The 20,363-nt window shown below is 32.0% G+C and overlaps 7 protein-coding genes across 7 annotated transcripts; 4 read left to right on the top strand and 3 right to left on the bottom strand.

Moving 5' to 3' along the window:
* Window positions 1–1,486: 1,486 nt before the first annotated feature.
* TPHA0C00160 (serine/threonine-protein kinase) lies at window positions 1,487–3,751 on the top strand (the record flags this gene model as incomplete). Its single annotated transcript, XM_003684559.1, has 1 exon — window positions 1,487–3,751. The coding sequence occupies one exon, from the start codon at window positions 1,487–1,489 to the stop codon at window positions 3,749–3,751; it is 2,265 nt and encodes a 754-aa protein (XP_003684607.1).
* A 777-nt stretch (window positions 3,752–4,528) lies between these two features.
* TPHA0C00150 (uncharacterized protein) lies at window positions 4,529–6,061 on the top strand (the record flags this gene model as incomplete). Its single annotated transcript, XM_003684558.1, has 1 exon — window positions 4,529–6,061. One exon carries the CDS (start codon window positions 4,529–4,531, stop codon window positions 6,059–6,061), a length of 1,533 nt encoding a protein of 510 aa, XP_003684606.1.
* Window positions 6,062–6,271: 210 nt separating this feature from the next.
* FAU1 (5-formyltetrahydrofolate cyclo-ligase) lies at window positions 6,272–6,952 on the bottom strand (the record flags this gene model as incomplete). Its single annotated transcript, XM_003684557.1, has 1 exon — window positions 6,272–6,952. One exon carries the CDS (start codon window positions 6,950–6,952, stop codon window positions 6,272–6,274), a length of 681 nt encoding a protein of 226 aa, XP_003684605.1.
* Window positions 6,953–7,565: 613 nt separating this feature from the next.
* Window positions 7,566–8,693, top strand: TPHA0C00130 (uncharacterized protein; the record flags this gene model as incomplete). The annotated part of the gene is made up of 1 exon (XM_003684556.1): window positions 7,566–8,693. The coding sequence occupies one exon, from the start codon at window positions 7,566–7,568 to the stop codon at window positions 8,691–8,693; it is 1,128 nt and encodes a 375-aa protein (XP_003684604.1).
* A 3,143-nt stretch (window positions 8,694–11,836) lies between these two features.
* TPHA0C00120 (uncharacterized protein) lies at window positions 11,837–12,490 on the top strand (the record flags this gene model as incomplete). Its single annotated transcript, XM_003684555.1, has 1 exon — window positions 11,837–12,490. The coding sequence occupies one exon, from the start codon at window positions 11,837–11,839 to the stop codon at window positions 12,488–12,490; it is 654 nt and encodes a 217-aa protein (XP_003684603.1).
* Window positions 12,491–13,711: 1,221 nt separating this feature from the next.
* Window positions 13,712–15,682, bottom strand: NOG2 (putative GTPase NOG2; the record flags this gene model as incomplete). Its single annotated transcript, XM_003684554.1, has 2 exons — window positions 13,712–14,401; window positions 14,873–15,682. The coding sequence occupies 2 exons, from the start codon at window positions 15,680–15,682 to the stop codon at window positions 13,712–13,714; spliced, it is 1,500 nt and encodes a 499-aa protein (XP_003684602.1).
* Window positions 15,683–16,323: 641 nt separating this feature from the next.
* Window positions 16,324–17,277, bottom strand: TPHA0C00100 (RNA-binding protein; the record flags this gene model as incomplete). Its single annotated transcript, XM_003684553.1, has 1 exon — window positions 16,324–17,277. One exon carries the CDS (start codon window positions 17,275–17,277, stop codon window positions 16,324–16,326), a length of 954 nt encoding a protein of 317 aa, XP_003684601.1.
* Between the last annotated feature and the right edge of the window lie 3,086 nt (window positions 17,278–20,363).

The following is a 20,363-nucleotide window of genomic DNA, read 5'->3' as shown; positions in this document are numbered from 1 at the left end:
GTAAACATAACCTAGCGCTCATATAAATTCTTTGTCGGCTTCTCCAAGGATAACAAGAGCACATATATCACTATTTTTTCTTTTTTTTCTTTGTTTTAAAAAAATAAGCGTCCTTACACCCAAACACCGGGGTCTGCATCAATGTTCCTTCCGTAAACAGACATCATCCTCCCCCATTTCTCCGCCGATACTCTGTCGTCGCCAGCAATAATCGGAAATACAAGGAAATGGAAAGCAAAAAAGAAAATAAAAAAAAAAAATAAGGTGCCCAAAAACAACTCTACAGTAACTTCCCGTAGAAACTCCGGAACCCAGATCATGTATAGTCTGTAGTTTACCTGCAGTACCGCATACTGTGTTTCTAAGTATGCGGCAATGGATTGTTGCAAGCAGATCTTCCTGTTTCAAGAAGGAAGAATAGGAAAACCCATCACCCACCGCCATTAACAAGCTGCCACTGTATAACAAACACTCAGCAAACGGCTTCGTAGGATTAGAATGCTGAACAAGATAAAAAATAACGAATCAGTGATTGCATATCTATATACTCGAATAGTATACGGAATAAAGTTTAAAGCCTAGTTTGATGTACTATTGTTCAAAACTAATCCTCTTACAAAAAAAACAAATACAGACACACACACACAAAGGTACCTAAGCCAAGTTTACCTTAATAGTGTTGTCACAGTACGCACGGTACAAAACATTGACACCTCACAACGTTAGATCCTTGTCCATGGGCAGTAGCATAAGTTCAAAACGCATGCATCGTAATATTGAACCAAGGCTCTTACAACTCTCTTATCATAATTTACCTTCATTGATAGCTCCGATCTCTGAAAAAGTCAAAACAATAGCCTTCTCTTGAACATCGAATCCAAATGCTCCTTACGAATTTTCAAGAGTCCTGTCTTTTGATCTTGTCTCTCGAAACGCAAGAAGAAAAAAAAAGAAATAATAACACACGTAGAAAGTAGGAAACCGAGCTCTTGATATTGAAATACTTGACTTTATTGAAAATCTACTATGCTATCAGCAGGATTGTAGTGGTTAGGTTTCGAAAAGTCGTTATATTGTTTACTAGTTTCCAGTTAAATTTTCTGGTGTTCAGCTTTTAAATATTAAGATAAAAAAATTGGTAAGCTCTAAAATATATATATACAAATTATTATTAATATCTAATGGTGATTGTTAATTAGTAATTATTATATAGATTTTTTATAAAATATACTATATCTCAAAAGAGCATACAAAGGGGTATATTTATTCAGTTTGGGTTTTTTGTTATTTAAAGGAACTTTATAGATAACTTTTTTATTATTTATTCGCTAACATTGAAGGAGAACAAACAGTTTCACGGATTTGCTTTATAATTTGGGAACAACATAACACACCTATATATCTAAATATATATTGAGAAACGCACACGTACACGTACACGTACACATCCATACACACATCCCTAGACATACTTTCTCTTTTAAATATGAATTTCTTCACGTCAAAGTCTAAGGACAAATACAAAAATAGTGATATGGCAAATGAAAATAAGCATAATAACACTAGTGGGTTTTTTCCAATGACCTCTCAAGCTGGTACTCCAACTACAGCAATTAGCTCGAGTTCTTATGCCATGGGCACAACAAGTGCCATTCCCTCACAACATGTAATATCGCCAATAAGAACAGTTAATAAGGAAAATGTCACGGCTACTACCACAAGTGCGAATTCAACGCAAGATTCGAACAGAAGCAACATTGGCAGAAGCATATCTCAGTTAAGCAATAATATCAATAATTTAAATCTTGTGCAAGTGCAAGATATGGTAAATGAAGAAGGCCAAGACTCCGAGGGAGCTAACTTCTCCGCTCAGGCATCAGGTCCAACAACAGATATTCCAAGGGGTAAATTGGAAGTTACAATTATAGAAGCACGTAATTTACTAACTAGGTCTAAGGACGCTGAACCTTATGTCGTCTGTACTTTTGAAAGCTCGGAATTCATTTCAGATGGCCCTGAGAAAAATGTTGCTTCTAATGAAAATGAAATAAATGCAAGCCAAGAAAATATAGACATTCATAAACATAATCCACTTCCCGTTATTAAAGAAAATAACAAAAATCTAAGATCTCTGTATACAACAAGATCTTCATCTCAATTAGAAAAATTAATGCATGACAACAACAACTCAAATTATCATAAAACCTTGAGCTCAAATAATCAAAATCTCAGCTGTAATAATAATGCTAGAGATGGTACAAATCCTATTTGGCACCATACTACTATATTCGATGTATTAGGTGCTCATTCAGAATTAGATATCTCAGTTTACGATTCAAATAATGACGATATGTTTTTAGGTCAAATCAAACTAAGACCAAATATCAACTCTACTAACTTCGCCAAAAATTGTCAAGGATACACTTTACAAAAACGTGTGCTTGATGATAACGTTAGTGGTGAAATCTTGGTGAAGTGGGAGTATAGATCGACTAAAAAGAGACATTATGGCCCGAGCGATTTCGAAGTTTTAAGGTTATTAGGTAAAGGTACTTTTGGCCAAGTTTATCAAGTTAAAAAGAAAGATACAAAGAGAATATATGCCATGAAAGTCCTTTCTAAAAAGGTTATTGTCAAGAAGAATGAAATTGCACACACAATTGGGGAAAGAAATATTCTGGTACATTCTGCATCAAAAACATGTCCATTCATCGTCAGTTTAAAATTTTCTTTCCAAACACCAACCGATCTATACTTAGTTACTGACTACATGTCAGGTGGTGAATTGTTTTGGCACTTGCAGAAAGAGGGCAGATTTACTGAAGATCGCGCAAAATTTTATATTGCGCAATTAGTTCTAGCTTTGGAATACTTACACGACAACGATATTGTTTATAGAGATTTGAAACCAGAAAATATCTTGTTGGATGCTAATGGTAATATTGCATTGTGTGACTTTGGTTTATCTAAAGCTGACTTAAAAGACAGAACAAATACATTCTGTGGTACTACTGAATATTTGGCTCCAGAATTGTTATTAGATGAAACGGGGTATACTAAGATGGTGGACTTTTGGTCCTTAGGTGTTTTGATTTTCGAAATGTGCTGTGGTTGGTCTCCTTTCTTTGCTGAAGATAACCAGAAAATGTATCAAAAAATTGCATTCGGTAAAGTTAAATTTCCTCGCGATATACTTTCTCCTGAAGGCCGTTCATTCGTTAAAGGTCTATTAAATAGAAATCCAAATCATAGATTAGGTTCTATTGATGACGGTAGAGAACTAAGAGCTCATCCATTCTTTGCTGATATTGAATGGGATGCGTTAAGGGAGAAAAAAATTGTACCTCCATTTAAACCACATTTGAATTCAGAAATAGATACTTCCAATTTTGATCCAGAATTTACACAAGCCTCGACTTCTTATATGAACAAACATCAACTTATGGCAGCAACACCATTATCGCCAGCCATGCAAGCAAAATTTGCTGGCTTTACGTTTGTTGATGAGTCTGCATTGGACGACCTTTATCACAATGGATACAACAATCGTAAAATGTTACAGAATTCCTACTTCATGCAACCAGGTTCGTTTATACCAGGTGATCCAAACCTGCCTGCAGACGAAGATGTGATTGACGAGGATGATGGTTCTGACCACGATATGAATCATTCCGGAGTGAACTCTCCTTCACAAATGTCTTTTGATCAACATCATATGGATGATGAATTTGGAGGCAGATTTGAGATGTAGAAATGTATTTTGAAATAGATTAAAAAGTTTATAATATTTGGTTGAAAATATAATGTTAGATATATCATAATTTAAGCCCATTTAATTATATAAATAAATCGATTTTATTCTTTCAAAATAGAAGACGTAACTAAACAATTTTATGTTCGTAAAATAACATCAAAAGGTTATTCCGAAATGAAATGTAGTTACTTTGATAGACACTAAATAACTTCTCCTACATAATTTGAAGACTGGCTAAATTTAGAAATAGTTTATTTATGTATGTGTCTGTGTATTTGCAAGTTTTAAGTGCTCGCAAGGCAACATTACACTATTAGATATAACATAGTTTGCCTATTTAGCCAGTAGTAGATGTTTTTTTATAAACTGTGATTAATTTTTTGTCCATATTTCCATGGAGCGTAACTATGGAACAACTTAAGAGCAGATGAGACTATCGGAATTTTTGAAAAATTGATGTTGACAATAACTTTAAAGAACTTAATTATAGAAATTATATAATTAGATTTTAATTAAAAAAACGAATGTTATAAATGTCTAGAAAAATATCGTATGCAAGCAATAAGATTATTTTGCTTGTATATATCGTTTGGTTTTTTTTGAGAACTGCTTTTTGTTTTTATTTTACCATCCAGTTACGATAATTTTTTGCATAGTTCATTTTCATCTAAAAATTGAAGTTAACTATATAGTTTTATGGACAATAAAATTGAATTTAATAAAAATAATTGGATTTAATATTGAAAATTTAATCCAATAATTATTGTCAAAAGAATGGATTCACAATTTGTAGGAGATAGAGGTTCTTTAGACTTAAATGAAATATTGCCTTCAGTGAAGGAAGAAACGGAGAATATTCAAAATGAAAAGAGGTTAAGTAATGCACAAGCAGATAAATCTGCATCTGCAAAGCAGCAGAATGAATTTGTGAGAAAAATATATAGTATATTAGAGGGAGGAGAGTATCCAGAAATTGTAACATGGACAGAAGCCGGTGATAGTTTTGTCGTTGTAGATACAGGTAAATTTACCTCTCAAATATTGCCAAATCATTTTAAGCATTCAAACTTCGCAAGTTTTGTTCGTCAGTTAAATAAATACGACTTTCATAAAGTAAAGAGAACTCAAGAAGAAAGAAAAGTATGGCAATACGGTGAGTTAAGCTGGGAATTTAAACATCCATTGTTCAAAAGAGGACAAGAAGAAAATTTAGATAATATTAAAAGAAAGATAGGAACACAAAAGAAGCCAACTGATAGAAGCTTAGTACTGAAAAATACCGAAGGACAAGAGTATGTTTTAGATACAGAGGCTTCAATGAATTTGTTGAAAAAGAAAACCGTTAGTATAGATGCATTTAATAAAGTTAAAAAGAAAGTGGATTTTTTAACAAGAGATTTAGAAGACAATAATAAAAGGTATTCACAGCTTAATGGAGAATTCGAAAAGTTGAACAACAAATATTACACAGTTCTGGAAAGTTTATTAACATTTAAGACTGCAAATGATACTTTAGTGAATAAATTCAATACCTTATGTACTTCTATAGCCGACCAAGGAATCAAATTACCAGATATGATACAGTTTAGTGTAAATTCGCCGCAAAGAGAACTAGAATTAACAACTTCAGGAATTTCTAACCCACAGTCTGTCCATAACGAAATAAATTTGGGAGAAAATTCAGATGACCCTCTGCCGATCCACAAAGCAAATAAAACACCTTCTATCTCTGATTTACCTAACCCTATTTTAGAAAATGATGAAAATATAAATACTATTGATGGTGACCTTGCTCAAGGAGATACAATATTAAAAAAAGGGTTCAATGTCCTCTTGGTAGAAGATGATGAAGTATCAATCCAGTTATGTTCTAAATTTTTAATTAAATATGGCTGTACGGTTCAAGTGGTTACTGATGGGCTAGCCGCAATTTCAACATTAGAAAAATACAGATTTGACTTAGTTCTAATGGATATAGTGATGCCAAATTTAGATGGTGCAACTGCAACATCGATAATTAGAAACTTCGACAATGAGACGCCTATAATTGCTATGACGGGTAGCATAGAGCATCAAGATTTGATTACATACTTACAACATGGTATGAATGATATCTTAGCCAAGCCATTTACCAGAAGAGATCTGTATTCCATGCTAACTAGGTATTTAAAGAACAGAGTACCATTATCTCAACAAGTAAATATACCTGCGGATGTAGTGCACAAACAACTTAAACCTGGATCCTCAAATTTAGAATCTCCTCTGATACTAGATGATATGCCTCCGTTAAAGAAGTCTAAAATTTGAAGCTGATATTGTGGAAAAGATTATAAAATGATAGATAAACGAGATGATATTTTCACTGACAATTTGGTATTCCAACCATTTGAATTGTATTTATTCGTTTTGGTTGCATACTATATACGTAGCTTAAGATGCCTTTCCTTTACATATTATATTCATATCATGTTCATAGCATATATAGATTACAAGGGTATATGTCCATACATTTAAAAATTATGCTGTATTGTATTGATTAGTTTTGTTATTGAACCAATATAACTTGCCATCCCCACATATTATTGCATCCATTTTATAATCGTGAGATTCTTCTGGAATAGAATTCACAATTTGTTCATTTAGACACAGTCCAACAAGTAGTGGCATATTTTGAGTAGCCTGTTGATGTCTATGTTGATACCTAAGAAAAAAATCATCATAGTAACCTGCACCATGTCCAATTCTGGCCCCATTCTTTAACTCAAATGCAACACCAGGAACCAGTATAACATCTAATTTAGGGGGCAGTGGTGCAGGATCTTCCCTTTCAGGTTCCCTAAGGTTATACTTTCCTTGGGGCTTCAAATTCTTTGCTATTTCCCACGATTCCACCTTATGGAAAGTTAAATGAGGATGATGTTTATCACCATTTGATCTGAAAGGAGAATGGCCTGTCTCTAGAGTATGTGTGCATCTTGGTAGATATAATTCTTTCCCTTGATCGTATATATTTTTGATTATATGTTTTGTATCTACTTCACCTTTCTCCATACTCATAAAACATGCAATAGCATTATATGGTTTTATAAAAGTTTCTACTACTTTAGTAATATTGACTGATTGTCGTTGAATATCGACATCTGTTAAAATCTTTACTTTACTGTAAACATGTTTCCTTAGCAAGTTCTTTGCACTCATTATAATATCGTGAAATCCCTATTGTTAAAGTTGATGACCTTATATTGTTGCTATATTGGTCTATCTAATCAAGATTGGTTTGAAAAATTAAAACAAATTCTAGTTAAATAACAGACATAATCCTCTTTTGACTCTTATTTGAATATATTTATATATAATCTTATTTATTGTTTAGTTAAAGAGCAGATATTATCATCCATTGGCCTTATACCAATTAAACATTTGTTCAAATAAACATTAAATATTCAATTATTATTTTTTTAGATATTAATGGACACCAATACCCTAATTAGGAGATATGTTTACGTTTTGGAATGCCTATTTACATAAATGATTGCAGTCACTGCAAGTGTTTCTGAGATTTTTGTAAAAAAAATGGCAAAAAAAGAAACGCTAATCGATCTGAGATAAGAGCTCATCACAAAAATGGTTACTATATAACTAGATCACTTTTGTTTTTATTTATTTGTAGACTCAAATTGTTATTTCAATATTTAAACTCATTATTAAAATTGGAGTAGATCATCGAAAAGGATTCATATAAGTTTAGTATTGTTAGTACACAATAGGGTAGGATACGAATAATAACCAACACTCTAATTTATTTTATACGATGACTGTGGCACCATTAGACGCTTGTTATTTAAAAATCACATCAAACCCAAACCCTTCCGTTCCAAAACCTAATAATGAATTAGTATTTGGCAAAACATTTACTGATCATATGTTGACCGTGGAATGGGATATCGAGACAGGTTGGGGTATTCCTGAAATTAAACCTTACGGTAACTTGTCTTTAGATCCTTCCTGTTGTGTATTCCATTATGCTTTTGAATTGTTCGAAGGTATGAAGGCATATAGAACGAAAGATAATAAGATATCTCTTTTCCGTCCAGATATGAACATGAAAAGAATGAATAAATCTGCGGAAAGAATCTGTTTACCAAGCTTCGATGAAGAAGAATTAATAAAACTGATCGGTAAATTGATCGAACAAGACAAGCATTTGGTTCCAGAAGGCGAAGGTTACTCTTTGTACATTAGACCAACTATGATCGGTAGTTCAAATGGTTTGGGCGTTTCAATACCAACTAAAGCTATGATTTTTGTTATCCTATCACCAGTGGGACCATATTACAAGACTGGGTTTAAGGCCGTTAAATTAGAGGCTACCGATTATGCTACAAGGGCTTGGCCTGGTGGTTGTGGTGACAAGAAGTTAGGTGCAAATTATGCACCATGCATATTACCTCAACGTCAAGCTGCTTCAAGAGGTTACCAACAAAATCTGTGGCTTTTCGGTCCAGAAAAGTATGTCACGGAGGTCGGAACTATGAATGTATTTTTCGTCTTTGAAGATTCAAAAACAGGCAAAAAAGAGCTTGTCACAGCTCCATTGGATGGAACAATTCTAGAAGGTGTCACTAGAGCTTCTGTGCTAGAATTAGCTAGACAAAATTTAAACCCAAGTGAATGGGAGGTGAACGAACGTTACTGTTCCATATACGAAATCGCAGAAAGATCTAAAAAAGGGGAGCTAATCGAAGCATTTGGATCTGGTACAGCAGCTGTCGTTTCTCCAATTAAAGAAATTGGTTGGGAAAATGAGAAAATCGATATTCCCCTATTGGCCGGCGAGCAAAGTGGTGCGTTAACTAAATCTGTTGCTGCATGGATATCCGATATTCAATACGGTAGAGTTCAGCATAAAAATTGGGTCCGCGTAGTTGCTGAATTATAAGTATAAGGGTTGATTAATTGTAAATACAAATCGATAGGAATTAAAGTCAATAACATGCATGCAAATTTAGTTAGGAACTATGGACTAGTGCATAAAAAGTTACTTCGTCTCTTTTTATTAAGAAACAAAAAGCTTTTATATCCTAATGGCACCTACTTGAAACCATGCATATATTACACATACTTTATACTTTAAAATAATTTTTTCAAAAATATTGCTTTCTCAAGGCAGACAATAACATCTTGTTTGATTTCTTGCGAAAAATATCCAAAAGCATTCATTACCGGTAAGTCAGCTTTTGATGATGTAACACAGAGTTAGCCCCCTCCTGGATAATAAATATTTAACTTATAAACAATTGATTTGTCAATTGAAATGCGTTATGCTTTGGTTTGAAAAGAACTTATTTATAGAAATAGTAACATCGAGGGTATGAGAACGTTGATGTTAATGTTATACTACAGCTTAATCAAGTTTTAACAAGAGAACGTTTTACCCATCACCAATTCGAATTTTCAAGTTGTCATATCTAACAATATCAGACTGGAAACAAAATAATTGATTTAGGCTAAAGTACCCTAATTCAGAACCATTGTACCAATTGCAGTAATTCATGGTTAAGAGTATATTATTTCTGATATCGGCAATTATTACGAAAATAAGAACTAGAAATAAATAAGGAGACAAACAAACTTATCGGTGTGCTCGCACTCAACTATCTTAACTATACTTCTTCTGACAGAACATTGAAAAACAAATTGGGATCTTATTGTAAACCGCATTTCGACAACGGGAAAGGATCTAAAGAAGATGGATGAATGTGGTCAGAAGTTTATTCAAACTGCCGCGTTATTTTAATTTTATTTTTACTCAAGAACTTCATTTTGAGTCGTAAAAGACGTACAAACATTGAAATCCGGACAGAACAAAAAATAACCGTATCTCCTTATCCAAGGAACCTTATCTTGTAGGCTTGGTAGTTAATTACTACAATATCACGAAACGAAAACTAAAAAAAGATTACAATTAGAATCAGAAATTATTCACAAGCGTACACGAACAAAAACATGAAAGTACAGCCTACGATTTCTCTTGTCTGTTTCATCCGTCTTCCACCACCGACAAGGAACAGAACAACTCTCAAAATAAAAACAATGCCTATTCCCAATAACGAATGGTATTAGCATCACCCTAACCCTAATAATGTGTTCAATAATGTTCTCAATCTTCTAGAAATATCTATGTCATCTACATAACGATACATACATGATTAACAATAGTTTAACGGGCTCGCCACCTCTATACCGGAAAACAACATCCACATGTCTTCCGGTCACCTCTTGTGAATTAGTTACACATCATAAATTACTGCTTAACAAAGGATTCTTCTTACACAATTTGACAAAACAGCAATTATTCTAGTCTATGTATAGCGAAAAACTTGCTTTTAGGACATAACAATCGTGAATATTACTGAAATGTAAACTAACAACGCTATAGCAATCGGAAAAAAAAGTCACTATTGAAAAATTTCGAACTGAAAAACACTCATTCGTTGGATACCTTACGGTGAGAAACCAGTAGGACGCACACATACACACATCACCACGTTATTCTTTTCTTCTTTCTTCGTTTGTTTCTCACATTTCATATTCCAGTCACTCGGTATTTGCAGGGGGGAGAAGGACCATTAGGCAATAGTCCTTTCCGGAATAGTAATTAACTCTGCGACAGTGTCTTCTATCTGTGAAAGCAAACAAACAAACAAACAACCAAGCAAATACGCAAATAAGCACCACCCTTTTAGTCTTGCAAGAGAAAGAGAGACGGAGCTATATAGCGCACAAACCGCAACAGCAGTGGTATGCTTCAGACACACCTCGATAGCATTGACATGCTTTTGTTTGTCCCTAGTGGGATTTTTTTACGAGATGGGAAGGTAATCAAACACTGAAATTACAATTATCTATTTGGTGAAATTGAAAACAACTCACATGAAGAATTAAGAGAACGTAGAAAAATATCCTACAACCAGAAAGTGCCTTAGAAGGAACTGTCAATTAACCCCTTTCTTTTTTATCGTTTATGCATTTTGTTTTAAACCTGCTTTACAAAGTGTATTAATTGTGTTATGATATCTGTAAGAAATTCCTTATTGCATTGCTTTATGGAAGGTTAACGATTAAAGCCCAGAAGCAATATAGAGAGAAACAGTTAACGTCCTTCACTATAACCTGTACATACACTTTTAATGTTGTTGTTATTGTCGTGAATTTTTTGGTAGCTCAGCTAAGTGAAGTTTGAGATTTCGAAAATAATCAATTTGTATATTTTGGAATTTTTGATGGACGACATTACAGGCTAACATAACATAGTAACATTCACAGAGCGAGGTATCCTTTATTTTTTCTTTCTTATGTTCCAACAGGCAGCTTCTTTTTTTTTAAATGTATGTACATTATCATAATTTTAGTGCCATCAAGTAGTACGTTCATTGACAATGGATGCTTACAACAAACAATTCGTATTAAATTTAAATGCATGGCTTGTCCTACTTAATTATTTTAATATATTTTAAATTAGCAATTCAAGAGGTTAAAAAGAGATAAAACTCACTTAACTTTTGATGAAATACATCATTCAAACTGAGAAATTATAGTAGCAATTGTGCTTGAAATAAGTTTGATTTCAGCTATAATATTTTCACCTCTTCTACCTAGGTCAACTTAATCTAATTAACTTGTCCCCTATGAGTAAATTGGTTAAAAAAAATAGCTCTAATGCTAATGAAAAATAATATTGTAAAAAGTAAAAAAAAAGTATATAAGGGATCCTTTAATTTAACTTAATCAATATAAATTCCAGTTTCAATTTTTTATTTTCATTCTTATTTATTTATTATAAACTAAAGTAAAAAAAGACCAGACCTAACGAACTCTTTTAACCAAGTTAAATATTTTTAATAAAGTTTTCGTTTAACAAATAACCCATTCAAGATTTTTTTCCTAGATTTATTTAAGAAGAAATCCCAAGACGAAAAAAAGGTAGAACAACAAAAACCTATTTCTAGTCCACCAAAAAAACATCATCATCAATCCAAGCCAAAAGCCCAACCTAAACCTCAAACTCAACCAACTTCAGAAATGTCTAACGGTACTTTATATGTCAAAGATTTCCCAAGAGCTATTCTAGCCAGATCCTTAGTCAAATACTACAAGATCGATGTTAAAGTCGAAGATGCTGAAACCTCTGAAACCTACAAGAGAGACTGTCCAGTTGGTAGAATTCCAGCCTTTGTTGGCCCAAACGACTTTATCTTAACTGAAATTGCTGCTATTAACCCATTCTTAGTTGAATTAATCAGCGATGAAAAGGTCAAGAAACAATTACTAGGTAAAGACTACAAGGAAAGAGCTTTAATTGCCAAGTGGATTTCTCTATCTAACACTGATTTCTTCATGACTTTAGCTGACATTTTCTACATGTACATTAACAGATACCCATACCATCAAGATATCGTTGACAGAGGTTTCGAACAATTAGAAAAGGTCTCTGAAACTTATGAAAACAGATTAAAGGACCACAAGTACTTAGTTAACGATGATATTACCCTTGCTGATTTATTATCTGTTACTCAATGGGCCTTCGCTGTGCAATTATGTTACGGTCCAGAATGGAGAGCTAAGTACCCTGGTATCGTCAGATGGGTCGAAGCTGTTGTTGCATCTCCAGTCTTAAAGGATGAATACAAGGACTTCAAGTTATGTGAAAAGACTTTCTCTCCACAAAAGAAATAGATTTAATATCGTATTTTGAATATTGACTATTTTAGATGATATTTGCTTATTATTTCTTTTAAGTAATGACTAAATAATTTTTAGCTAATCCATTATATTGATTATAATGTTAAAAATACATGTTATTAATAATAATATTACGCTTGATTTTTTTTTTAAATTATCTCTCCATAGGAGAGTTTACAACAGGTATTGTTTTGAACTATGAACGGACGTCTTTTTAAAAATATATATTATACTTTAGTGCACGAAAGCCATTCTAGTAAGATTAATTATTAACATTTAATAGATTAGTGAATATTTGTAAATATTTGTTTAGTTAATGGTTTCACATCAATTTTATTTACTTCTATTCCCTTTTTTTTTAAAATTAATTTATACGTTACGGAGATAGTAAAATAAAGCATATCACTAAAAAAATATTAAGAAGTTTCCTAACTGTAACTATACTTAAAATCACTGTATTTTGCTGACAGTAAAACTGTTAATAGTTACAATGCCATGTTATTTATAATATTTAGTCATACTAACAATACAAACAATTCTACTATTTAAAATTTGAAATAAATTACGCTGGTCTGTTACGTATCATTTGACCTAATTTATAATTTTAACTATGGATTGCCAAATTTTCAGACACTAATAACACATGCCGTTGAATTAATTATATTTGTAATTACTGGTAGATATTCCATCTACACACGGAGATAGTTTCAATCTTGCCAATGGTCTTTACCTACTACTAGGCTAAATACTTTAATATCAATACGAAGACAGGAACACTCTAAATATCTTCTTGACGCTCGTAGCTGGATCAATTATGGAAATATCAGATCTCAGTAAGAGTATGCATTTTGTTCCTCAACTATTTACGATCATTTTTCTAGTGAAAGGCATTCATCGCTCTTAAAACAGTTGCATATTCAAATGTCATATAATGACATGAAGCTTCTGATAATCATTATGGTAGTTATGTAATTTAGCAATTTTCTTCAATGAATAACTTCTAAGTATCCCGGATGAAGTCAAGGACAAAGCTGTTTGTACAATATATTGTACAAACAGACTTCTTTTAGAAAAATATGGAAAATAAAAATTAAAAACCATCATGATTTGTTATTAAATATCTATACCCAATATAATAATAAAAAAAGAAGAAAATATATACCATTATGTATGTCGCATTGTTATAGTATAATCACTATTATGATTAAGATTAAATTACTCTTCGGTTGATGCTTTTCTTTTGTCACCTATCTTGACTTCAGATTGTTCAGATTTTTTACCGCTTGTTTCTTCCCTTTGTTCCTTTTCAGGAGGAGGTACAAACCACGGTATTTTACCTCTATTAAAGTCATTTAAGATTTGTTTCGAAACACCAGATTCGTCAGGTTCACCACCTTTCAGTAGTCTACCCTGTTTTCTTGCTAGCATTTCAATAAATTCAACATCATCTTTCCATCCAGAAATTTCATACGTTCTTTCCAAATATTTCTTTTGACAACGCTTCAAAACACCAGCAATAAATTGTTCTGGATGTGAAACATGTTCAACTCTGACTACACCTCTAAATAGAATATCTTCTTCACTATCCTTAGCAGATGGAGGAACAATACCTGGACAATCGATTAAAAATATTCTTTTCATCAATGTGATATATTGCCAAACCTTTGTCTCACCTGGAATTGGAGCAACTGGACAAACTTTCTTTTTTCTTAATGTGTTAATAATCGAAGATTTACCAGTGTTTGGATAACCGATAAAACCAACTGAAATTTGCTTTCTATCAGTGTGTAATTGAGAAAATTGACGTAACAATTGAATTAATGAACCTTTACCAAATGAATTGGTGATTGAGGCATGGAATGCTAATGTAGGACGATCTTTAGATAAATGTTTTACCCATGCTGCCTAATTTTAAAATAATTTATAAAAACATTATAATTTAATATGTTTTTATGATATTTTGTTAGTAAGTTGATATCAATAAATAGAGTTTGTTGAAAGTAAAATTCAAATCGAGGAAACACAAATAAAAATGCAAATAAAAAGGTGTAACGTTCTTTACTACGAAGCAAAAGCATGAAAAGACTAATAAAAGTCTGCTAAAGTTCAACTCATAAGTTCGTTAGTTATTCTAAAAAGGCGGAGGTGTACCACCAAAACGGCAGTTATCCTCCTAAATATAATCAAAAGTTCCTTCAAAACGAAGGAGGCATGATTATGGGCGAATAATATCAATCTTCCAAAATTTTAACAGACCCATTCGTATTATTGTTTAGAAATCTAAACGCAAATAGATCCTGACAAAGAATTTTGGTACTCTAAAAGTGTTTCCAGGTATTCCATATTTTTACCTTTAAAAAAAAATTTTTAACATACTGCTACCCATGTTGGTACTAAATCACATTTGTTTAAAACAAAAATCAAATGTTTATGAGGGGTTTCTTTGGTCATATATTCTTCAACCGATTTACATCTTGTCCCAAGTGGATCTCTTGCATCAAGAACATGAATAACAACATCAGAAGAATCAATAACTTTGTACAATTCGTTCCAAATACGTTTTGATTGGCCTTTGCTGAAAATATGTTCTTTAGCTGCTTGAGTCCAACCTTCTTCTTCATCCATTTGTCTACCCATCAAACCTAATGTTGTGCTTAGTTCTTGCTTTTCTTCATAAACTTTATGATCAGATTCAGAAGATTGAACTATATCTTCTAGACTGGAGGCAGCTAATCTTGGTTTTTTTCTTTGAGATTTAGGACCAAAAGTTTTTTCAAAACTTTCAGTATCTAGAATTTTAGCTACTGGAGATTCGGTAGAATCTTTTTCTTCCAACAAAGACATTGGTAACTTATTTCTTCTTAATAACACTTGATAAGTGTCCTTTTGTGTTTCTCCTAGAGCATCTCTGAAGTTTTGTAATGCATCTTGAGAAATGACTCTAGTATTACCAAACCATCTACGATCTGGAGCCACACGTGCATCAGGAACAGCAGAATCTTGATAATCTGCTGCTTTAATTATATCACCTTTAGCATTACGAACAGCTTTACCACCAGTGTACATGTTCAAGAATTGAACCCTTTTACCATCTCTGTAAAAATTCTCACCTTTTACTCTAAGGTTACCATCTTTGACATTACCTTCACGAATTCTTCTCTGTTTCTCTTTCTTAGCTTGACCCATGTTGATTAGTTGTTCTTAGTTTGGGTTATTTGACACGATAACCTCTTATATTTTCAAATAATAAAAATTAGTCAATTATAAAGTTACTCATCACAGTAGAAATAAAAACCGCTTTATAAGTACCTACAAACACAATCGTCTTATATAAGTACTTTTATAATTAATAGAAATTGTTGTTCACTCACTAATATTCTTTGAATGAAAAAATTTTCAACCTCATCGCAATCTCATCGTATCGCAATCGTATCTCATTAGTAAAATGCCTTTATTTTTTATTATGTTTGTCACCAAATTATGAACTTCAAAAGAATCGAACTGAAAAATTTTATTGTATTCGTGTACGATGATTCACAATTTTTAAGTAAATTTACTCTCGTTAAAGGTAAATGAAATGATATAATGGGTTTATTATCGATATACTCTACAGGAATTACATGTTATAAGGCTAAAATACACACATGTACGGGATCTCAAACCGTTATTTATATAAATCTGATTTCTTCTTAAATGTTGTATAAATTTAATTGCTTCAATACCACATTTCAGTGAATGACTTTTTATCTGTTCACTTGGAGCGTGCTTTATATGAGATGCAGATGCCTTGGATAGGAAGGAAATTTGTGAAGATAATTCCAGCTTTATTATAGCAAATTGTTAATGATTTGATCCATGTTGGCTTGCTTAGCCTTAATATCATCTGATGCATCAGCTCTTCTTGTCGATACTTTGTATTGTTTAAAGTTTCTCACAATAGTATTGTCTTCTTTGTCAGCGATATCATTGTTTTTTCTTTTATTAGATTTTTTAATGTTCTCTAACATCTTACTCTTTTCTACGTTTCTTATGAATTCAGCATTCATCTTATTGGCCTGTGATATTTCCAAGTCTAATTTAGATTGTCTTACATCATTTTCTCTAGCAATTTGGTCAGTTAAGTCAGCCCATTTAAATCCAGGTAGATATTTTACATTCAATATATCATCGTGATAAAAACTACCCTTACTACCACCAATTGTATTACCATTCAAAGCTCCAGCACATATTTTAGCGTCTCTTTTCCTTACAAATTCTGCCCAACCTTCTTCATATTTTGTTTTTTTATTACCACCACCCTTTACTCTACTTTTGTACTTTTGATCAGATTCTCTCTTTAAAAATAAACGATCAAGCTCGCCAAATCTACTCAAGATCTGTCTCATTTTAGCAGGTTTCATATAAGGTGGAATAGCAGACAAATATATAACACCAGTTTTATGCCTAGCTTTTCTTTGGGCCTTCAAAGTATTAAATGCATCCATCTTTTTCTTTAAAGCTTCTTTTCTTTCATTCTCAGTAGTCCCACTGTTTATCTCAACTTTACCTTCATCTAATTTGTCATCTATGGATGCATCATCATCACTCTTTTCATTAGCAACGTCATCATTTTGCTTAATCGTACCTGATTCTTTATCGTCATTGCTATCACGATCATCAGAACTTTCGACATCTTCCTCTATATGTTGTTTAGAACTAAAATTCTTTTTTGATTGGATCAATAAACCATTATCTTCACCGTCAGAAGAAAAATCGTCAAATTCTTCAACTTGATTAGACATTGTATCTTCAACTTTTCTTTGTTTCACAAGTTCCCTCTACTAGACTCAACTGAGGTAACTAATCCCTAGATGGATAATACTTAAAAGACACATAGATAATTTAATAATTAAATATACATGTACCTATACTAATATGGCTATCTGAAATAGAGTCTATGCTGATTATTATTTACTTTTAATCATACAATTTAAAATTGAGTTTCTACAATACTTCCAATACTATACAATTTGATTCAAGAAGAGTTGGCTCATCGGAAGATTTTATTTTCATTTTCATTTTTTTGAAGATTTCAGTTTTTCCAGCTGTCACAATCTCATCAAAGAAGTTTTGGTATCTCTCTCTCTATTCAGTATTTTTCGTTATTTGCACATGGTGTTACTAGTCTTCCTCTCTTTGGAGGGAGCGAGCTAAGAAGGAAGCAGTAAGGAACTTGGGAATATAGCCTCTGCCAAGTAATTAATTGAACACATACAAGTGACAGATAAGCATTATTTTTAAAGTAACAAGAGATTGAGATGACGACAGTTAGATAATGAAAGTATATACTAGGCCATGCAATAGCAATAACACTATTTAGTTGATTATTGACATTTCAATGAGGAAAAAACTGCTAGTAATGGAATTGCCGTTTTTCCATGGAACCCTTTGTTGAATTTTTCTAGTTCGTTTTATTTAAACACTAATAACTTTATTCCTGTTTTTAATTAATCTACATTTTATAGCGCAAAATTTATTTAATTTTTGCACTCTCTATTTAAATATAAAGGAAAAGAACTTTTCACAAATAGTAAACCGAAAATAATGGAACATATTTATCGTGATTATAATTTAACTTAATTCAATTTAATTTTCGTTTATTAGCAGTTTATTTTATTTTTTTTGTTATATACGTAGACCTCCTTGTTGAAACATATGCATGAGAAGATAAGATAATCGTGCTTCCAGTTTGATCATATTAATCTACATAAACCATTATTTTGATCATGGTAGAAGTGAAGAGAAAAAATTGGTGCTAATTCTGTTTGCTGTGGCACAAATTTTAATATTTGTGTAAAATATTTCGCTCTTCTGATTCGGTATATAATAGTGTAACTTCTGCAGTTGGATATTATAGTATACGCCCTGTCGCTAATACTGGTGAATATATTGGTAAGAAAATTGCTTACGTGTCTCGTCATCCAGGTACTACCCAAGATTTCAAATATATGGAAGAAAATTTGCAGTTACAAAACGTTGACTATTTTCTGTATTATGGTATCAAGATAGATGCAAGAGCTGTCAATGAAACGCAAGCGAGGTATATTTGCTCTAATTACGATACTGTGGTGATATCTGATTGTATGACAGATGGTTGGGAATTTTTTAGGTCACGATGACTTGCATTGTAAAAATATTGTCTTTCTTATTTCTAATAGATATGATGTTTGCGCAGGAGGTAATAGCGAGGCTTTCAAACAGAACTTTACACATGCATTAAACCGTGATGATGGTTATGAAGCAACCATCGTAGCAAATAATGCCTTTGAAATACCTTATTTGAAATATAACAATGTCGACCTGAAAAAGGACTATCCAATTATTAGACCATTTGGTAATACTGTTCTAGAGCCACAAGACATTGCAAAAGAAGAACCAGATATTCCATGTTTAATTATTGATAGGATTATAGCACACCAAAATATATTGAAAATAATATTCAGAATGAACTAAATTACGACTGTAAAATTTTAAAAGAACATTATGGTGGTCCAAAAACATTAAGTAAATATAATTCAATCGTTGTTCACTTACCGTACCAAGTGTCTATAATGAAAATGTGGGAAAACATTGCTTATGGTGTACTAATGGCTGTTCCAACGCCTGAATTTTATGATAAAATATGTAGCGAAAATGCTTGTTCTGGATCTGAACATTTCAGACTTGCAAAAGAGATTGATAAAGATGGTAACTGGTCAAACTATGTTGATTTTTATTTACCTGAATTTGAAAAATGTTTTATCCAATTTGGTAGTTGGAAAGAATTAGGTATGATACTTAAAACTAAGAGTTATAAGGATAATATAAATTATTGTAGAGATTTAATGGAGGATAAGAGGCATGCTTCATTAAACCAATGGAAAGAATTATTAAAGAATTTGAAATAACCTATACAACACAGAAAAGTGATATAATGTTATATGTTCAATATGTGAATTTATAAATGAATTTAACAAAAATGCATTTTAGCAATAAAGTTCTGAGACTCTTAAAATTTAAAATATGTTATAGACATTTATGCAAGTCTGCTAACGTCTACCAGTTAAAAATTAAAGTGTCGATGAGATAAGATAATGTAGTAAATCAACAAGCTGTTGGAAATTTGTTTATACGTGACTGTGTATTATTTGCTCTGCCATGAGTAAAGTTTAGCAAGTGAAGCTATTCTGTGACTATTTAATTTAAATAACATTTTATTTATTGTTAGTTTCATATTCTTTCAACTGTTACGACAAATGAAGTATTAAGTTGATAATAATTATGATTAAACACAATTATATAATTCGTTGTATCAAGAAATAATTCCATACATATGAATTTACTTTTTATACTATGAAATTATTCAATGTTTTTCTAGTCTTCTCTTGCTGGGATGGAATTATTATTATAGTATAAGACTATTATTAATATGATATGGTTAAAAAATACATGTCATCATAATTGTTAAAACTATTTCATGCAGTAAAAAAAACCCCCAATATTGTCTTTCTTTTGAGTGAAACCAGAAGAAAGAAGTAGAATACTAAAATCTTGCGAGAGACAGAATACAATATCTAATATAATTTAATTAATATATATCTGTTATATACCGTCTGCATCCGAAAGAAAACGAAGAAGAATTCAAAAGTAGTAAATAGCTTATTTCAGGAGATGAAAAAAAACTATAATTAAACGGAAAAATGAATAGAATTGGTAGGGAGACTCTAAAAACTCAGAACTGACTGTTTTTACATCATCTTTCTTATAATTTCATCTGTAATGGTAGTATTCACAATAACAGAGATACAGTAACTCGCAAAATAGATATATATTCAGAAGGGTTTATTGC

The sequence above is a fragment of the Tetrapisispora phaffii genome, chromosome 3 (genome assembly GCF_000236905.1).
Source record: "Tetrapisispora phaffii CBS 4417 chromosome 3, complete genome".
In the NCBI taxonomy this organism is placed as follows: Eukaryota; Fungi; Ascomycota; class Saccharomycetes; order Saccharomycetales; family Saccharomycetaceae; genus Tetrapisispora; species Tetrapisispora phaffii.
Note: the sequence above shows the minus strand (reverse complement) of the source record. Positions and strands in the feature narration are given on the sequence as shown.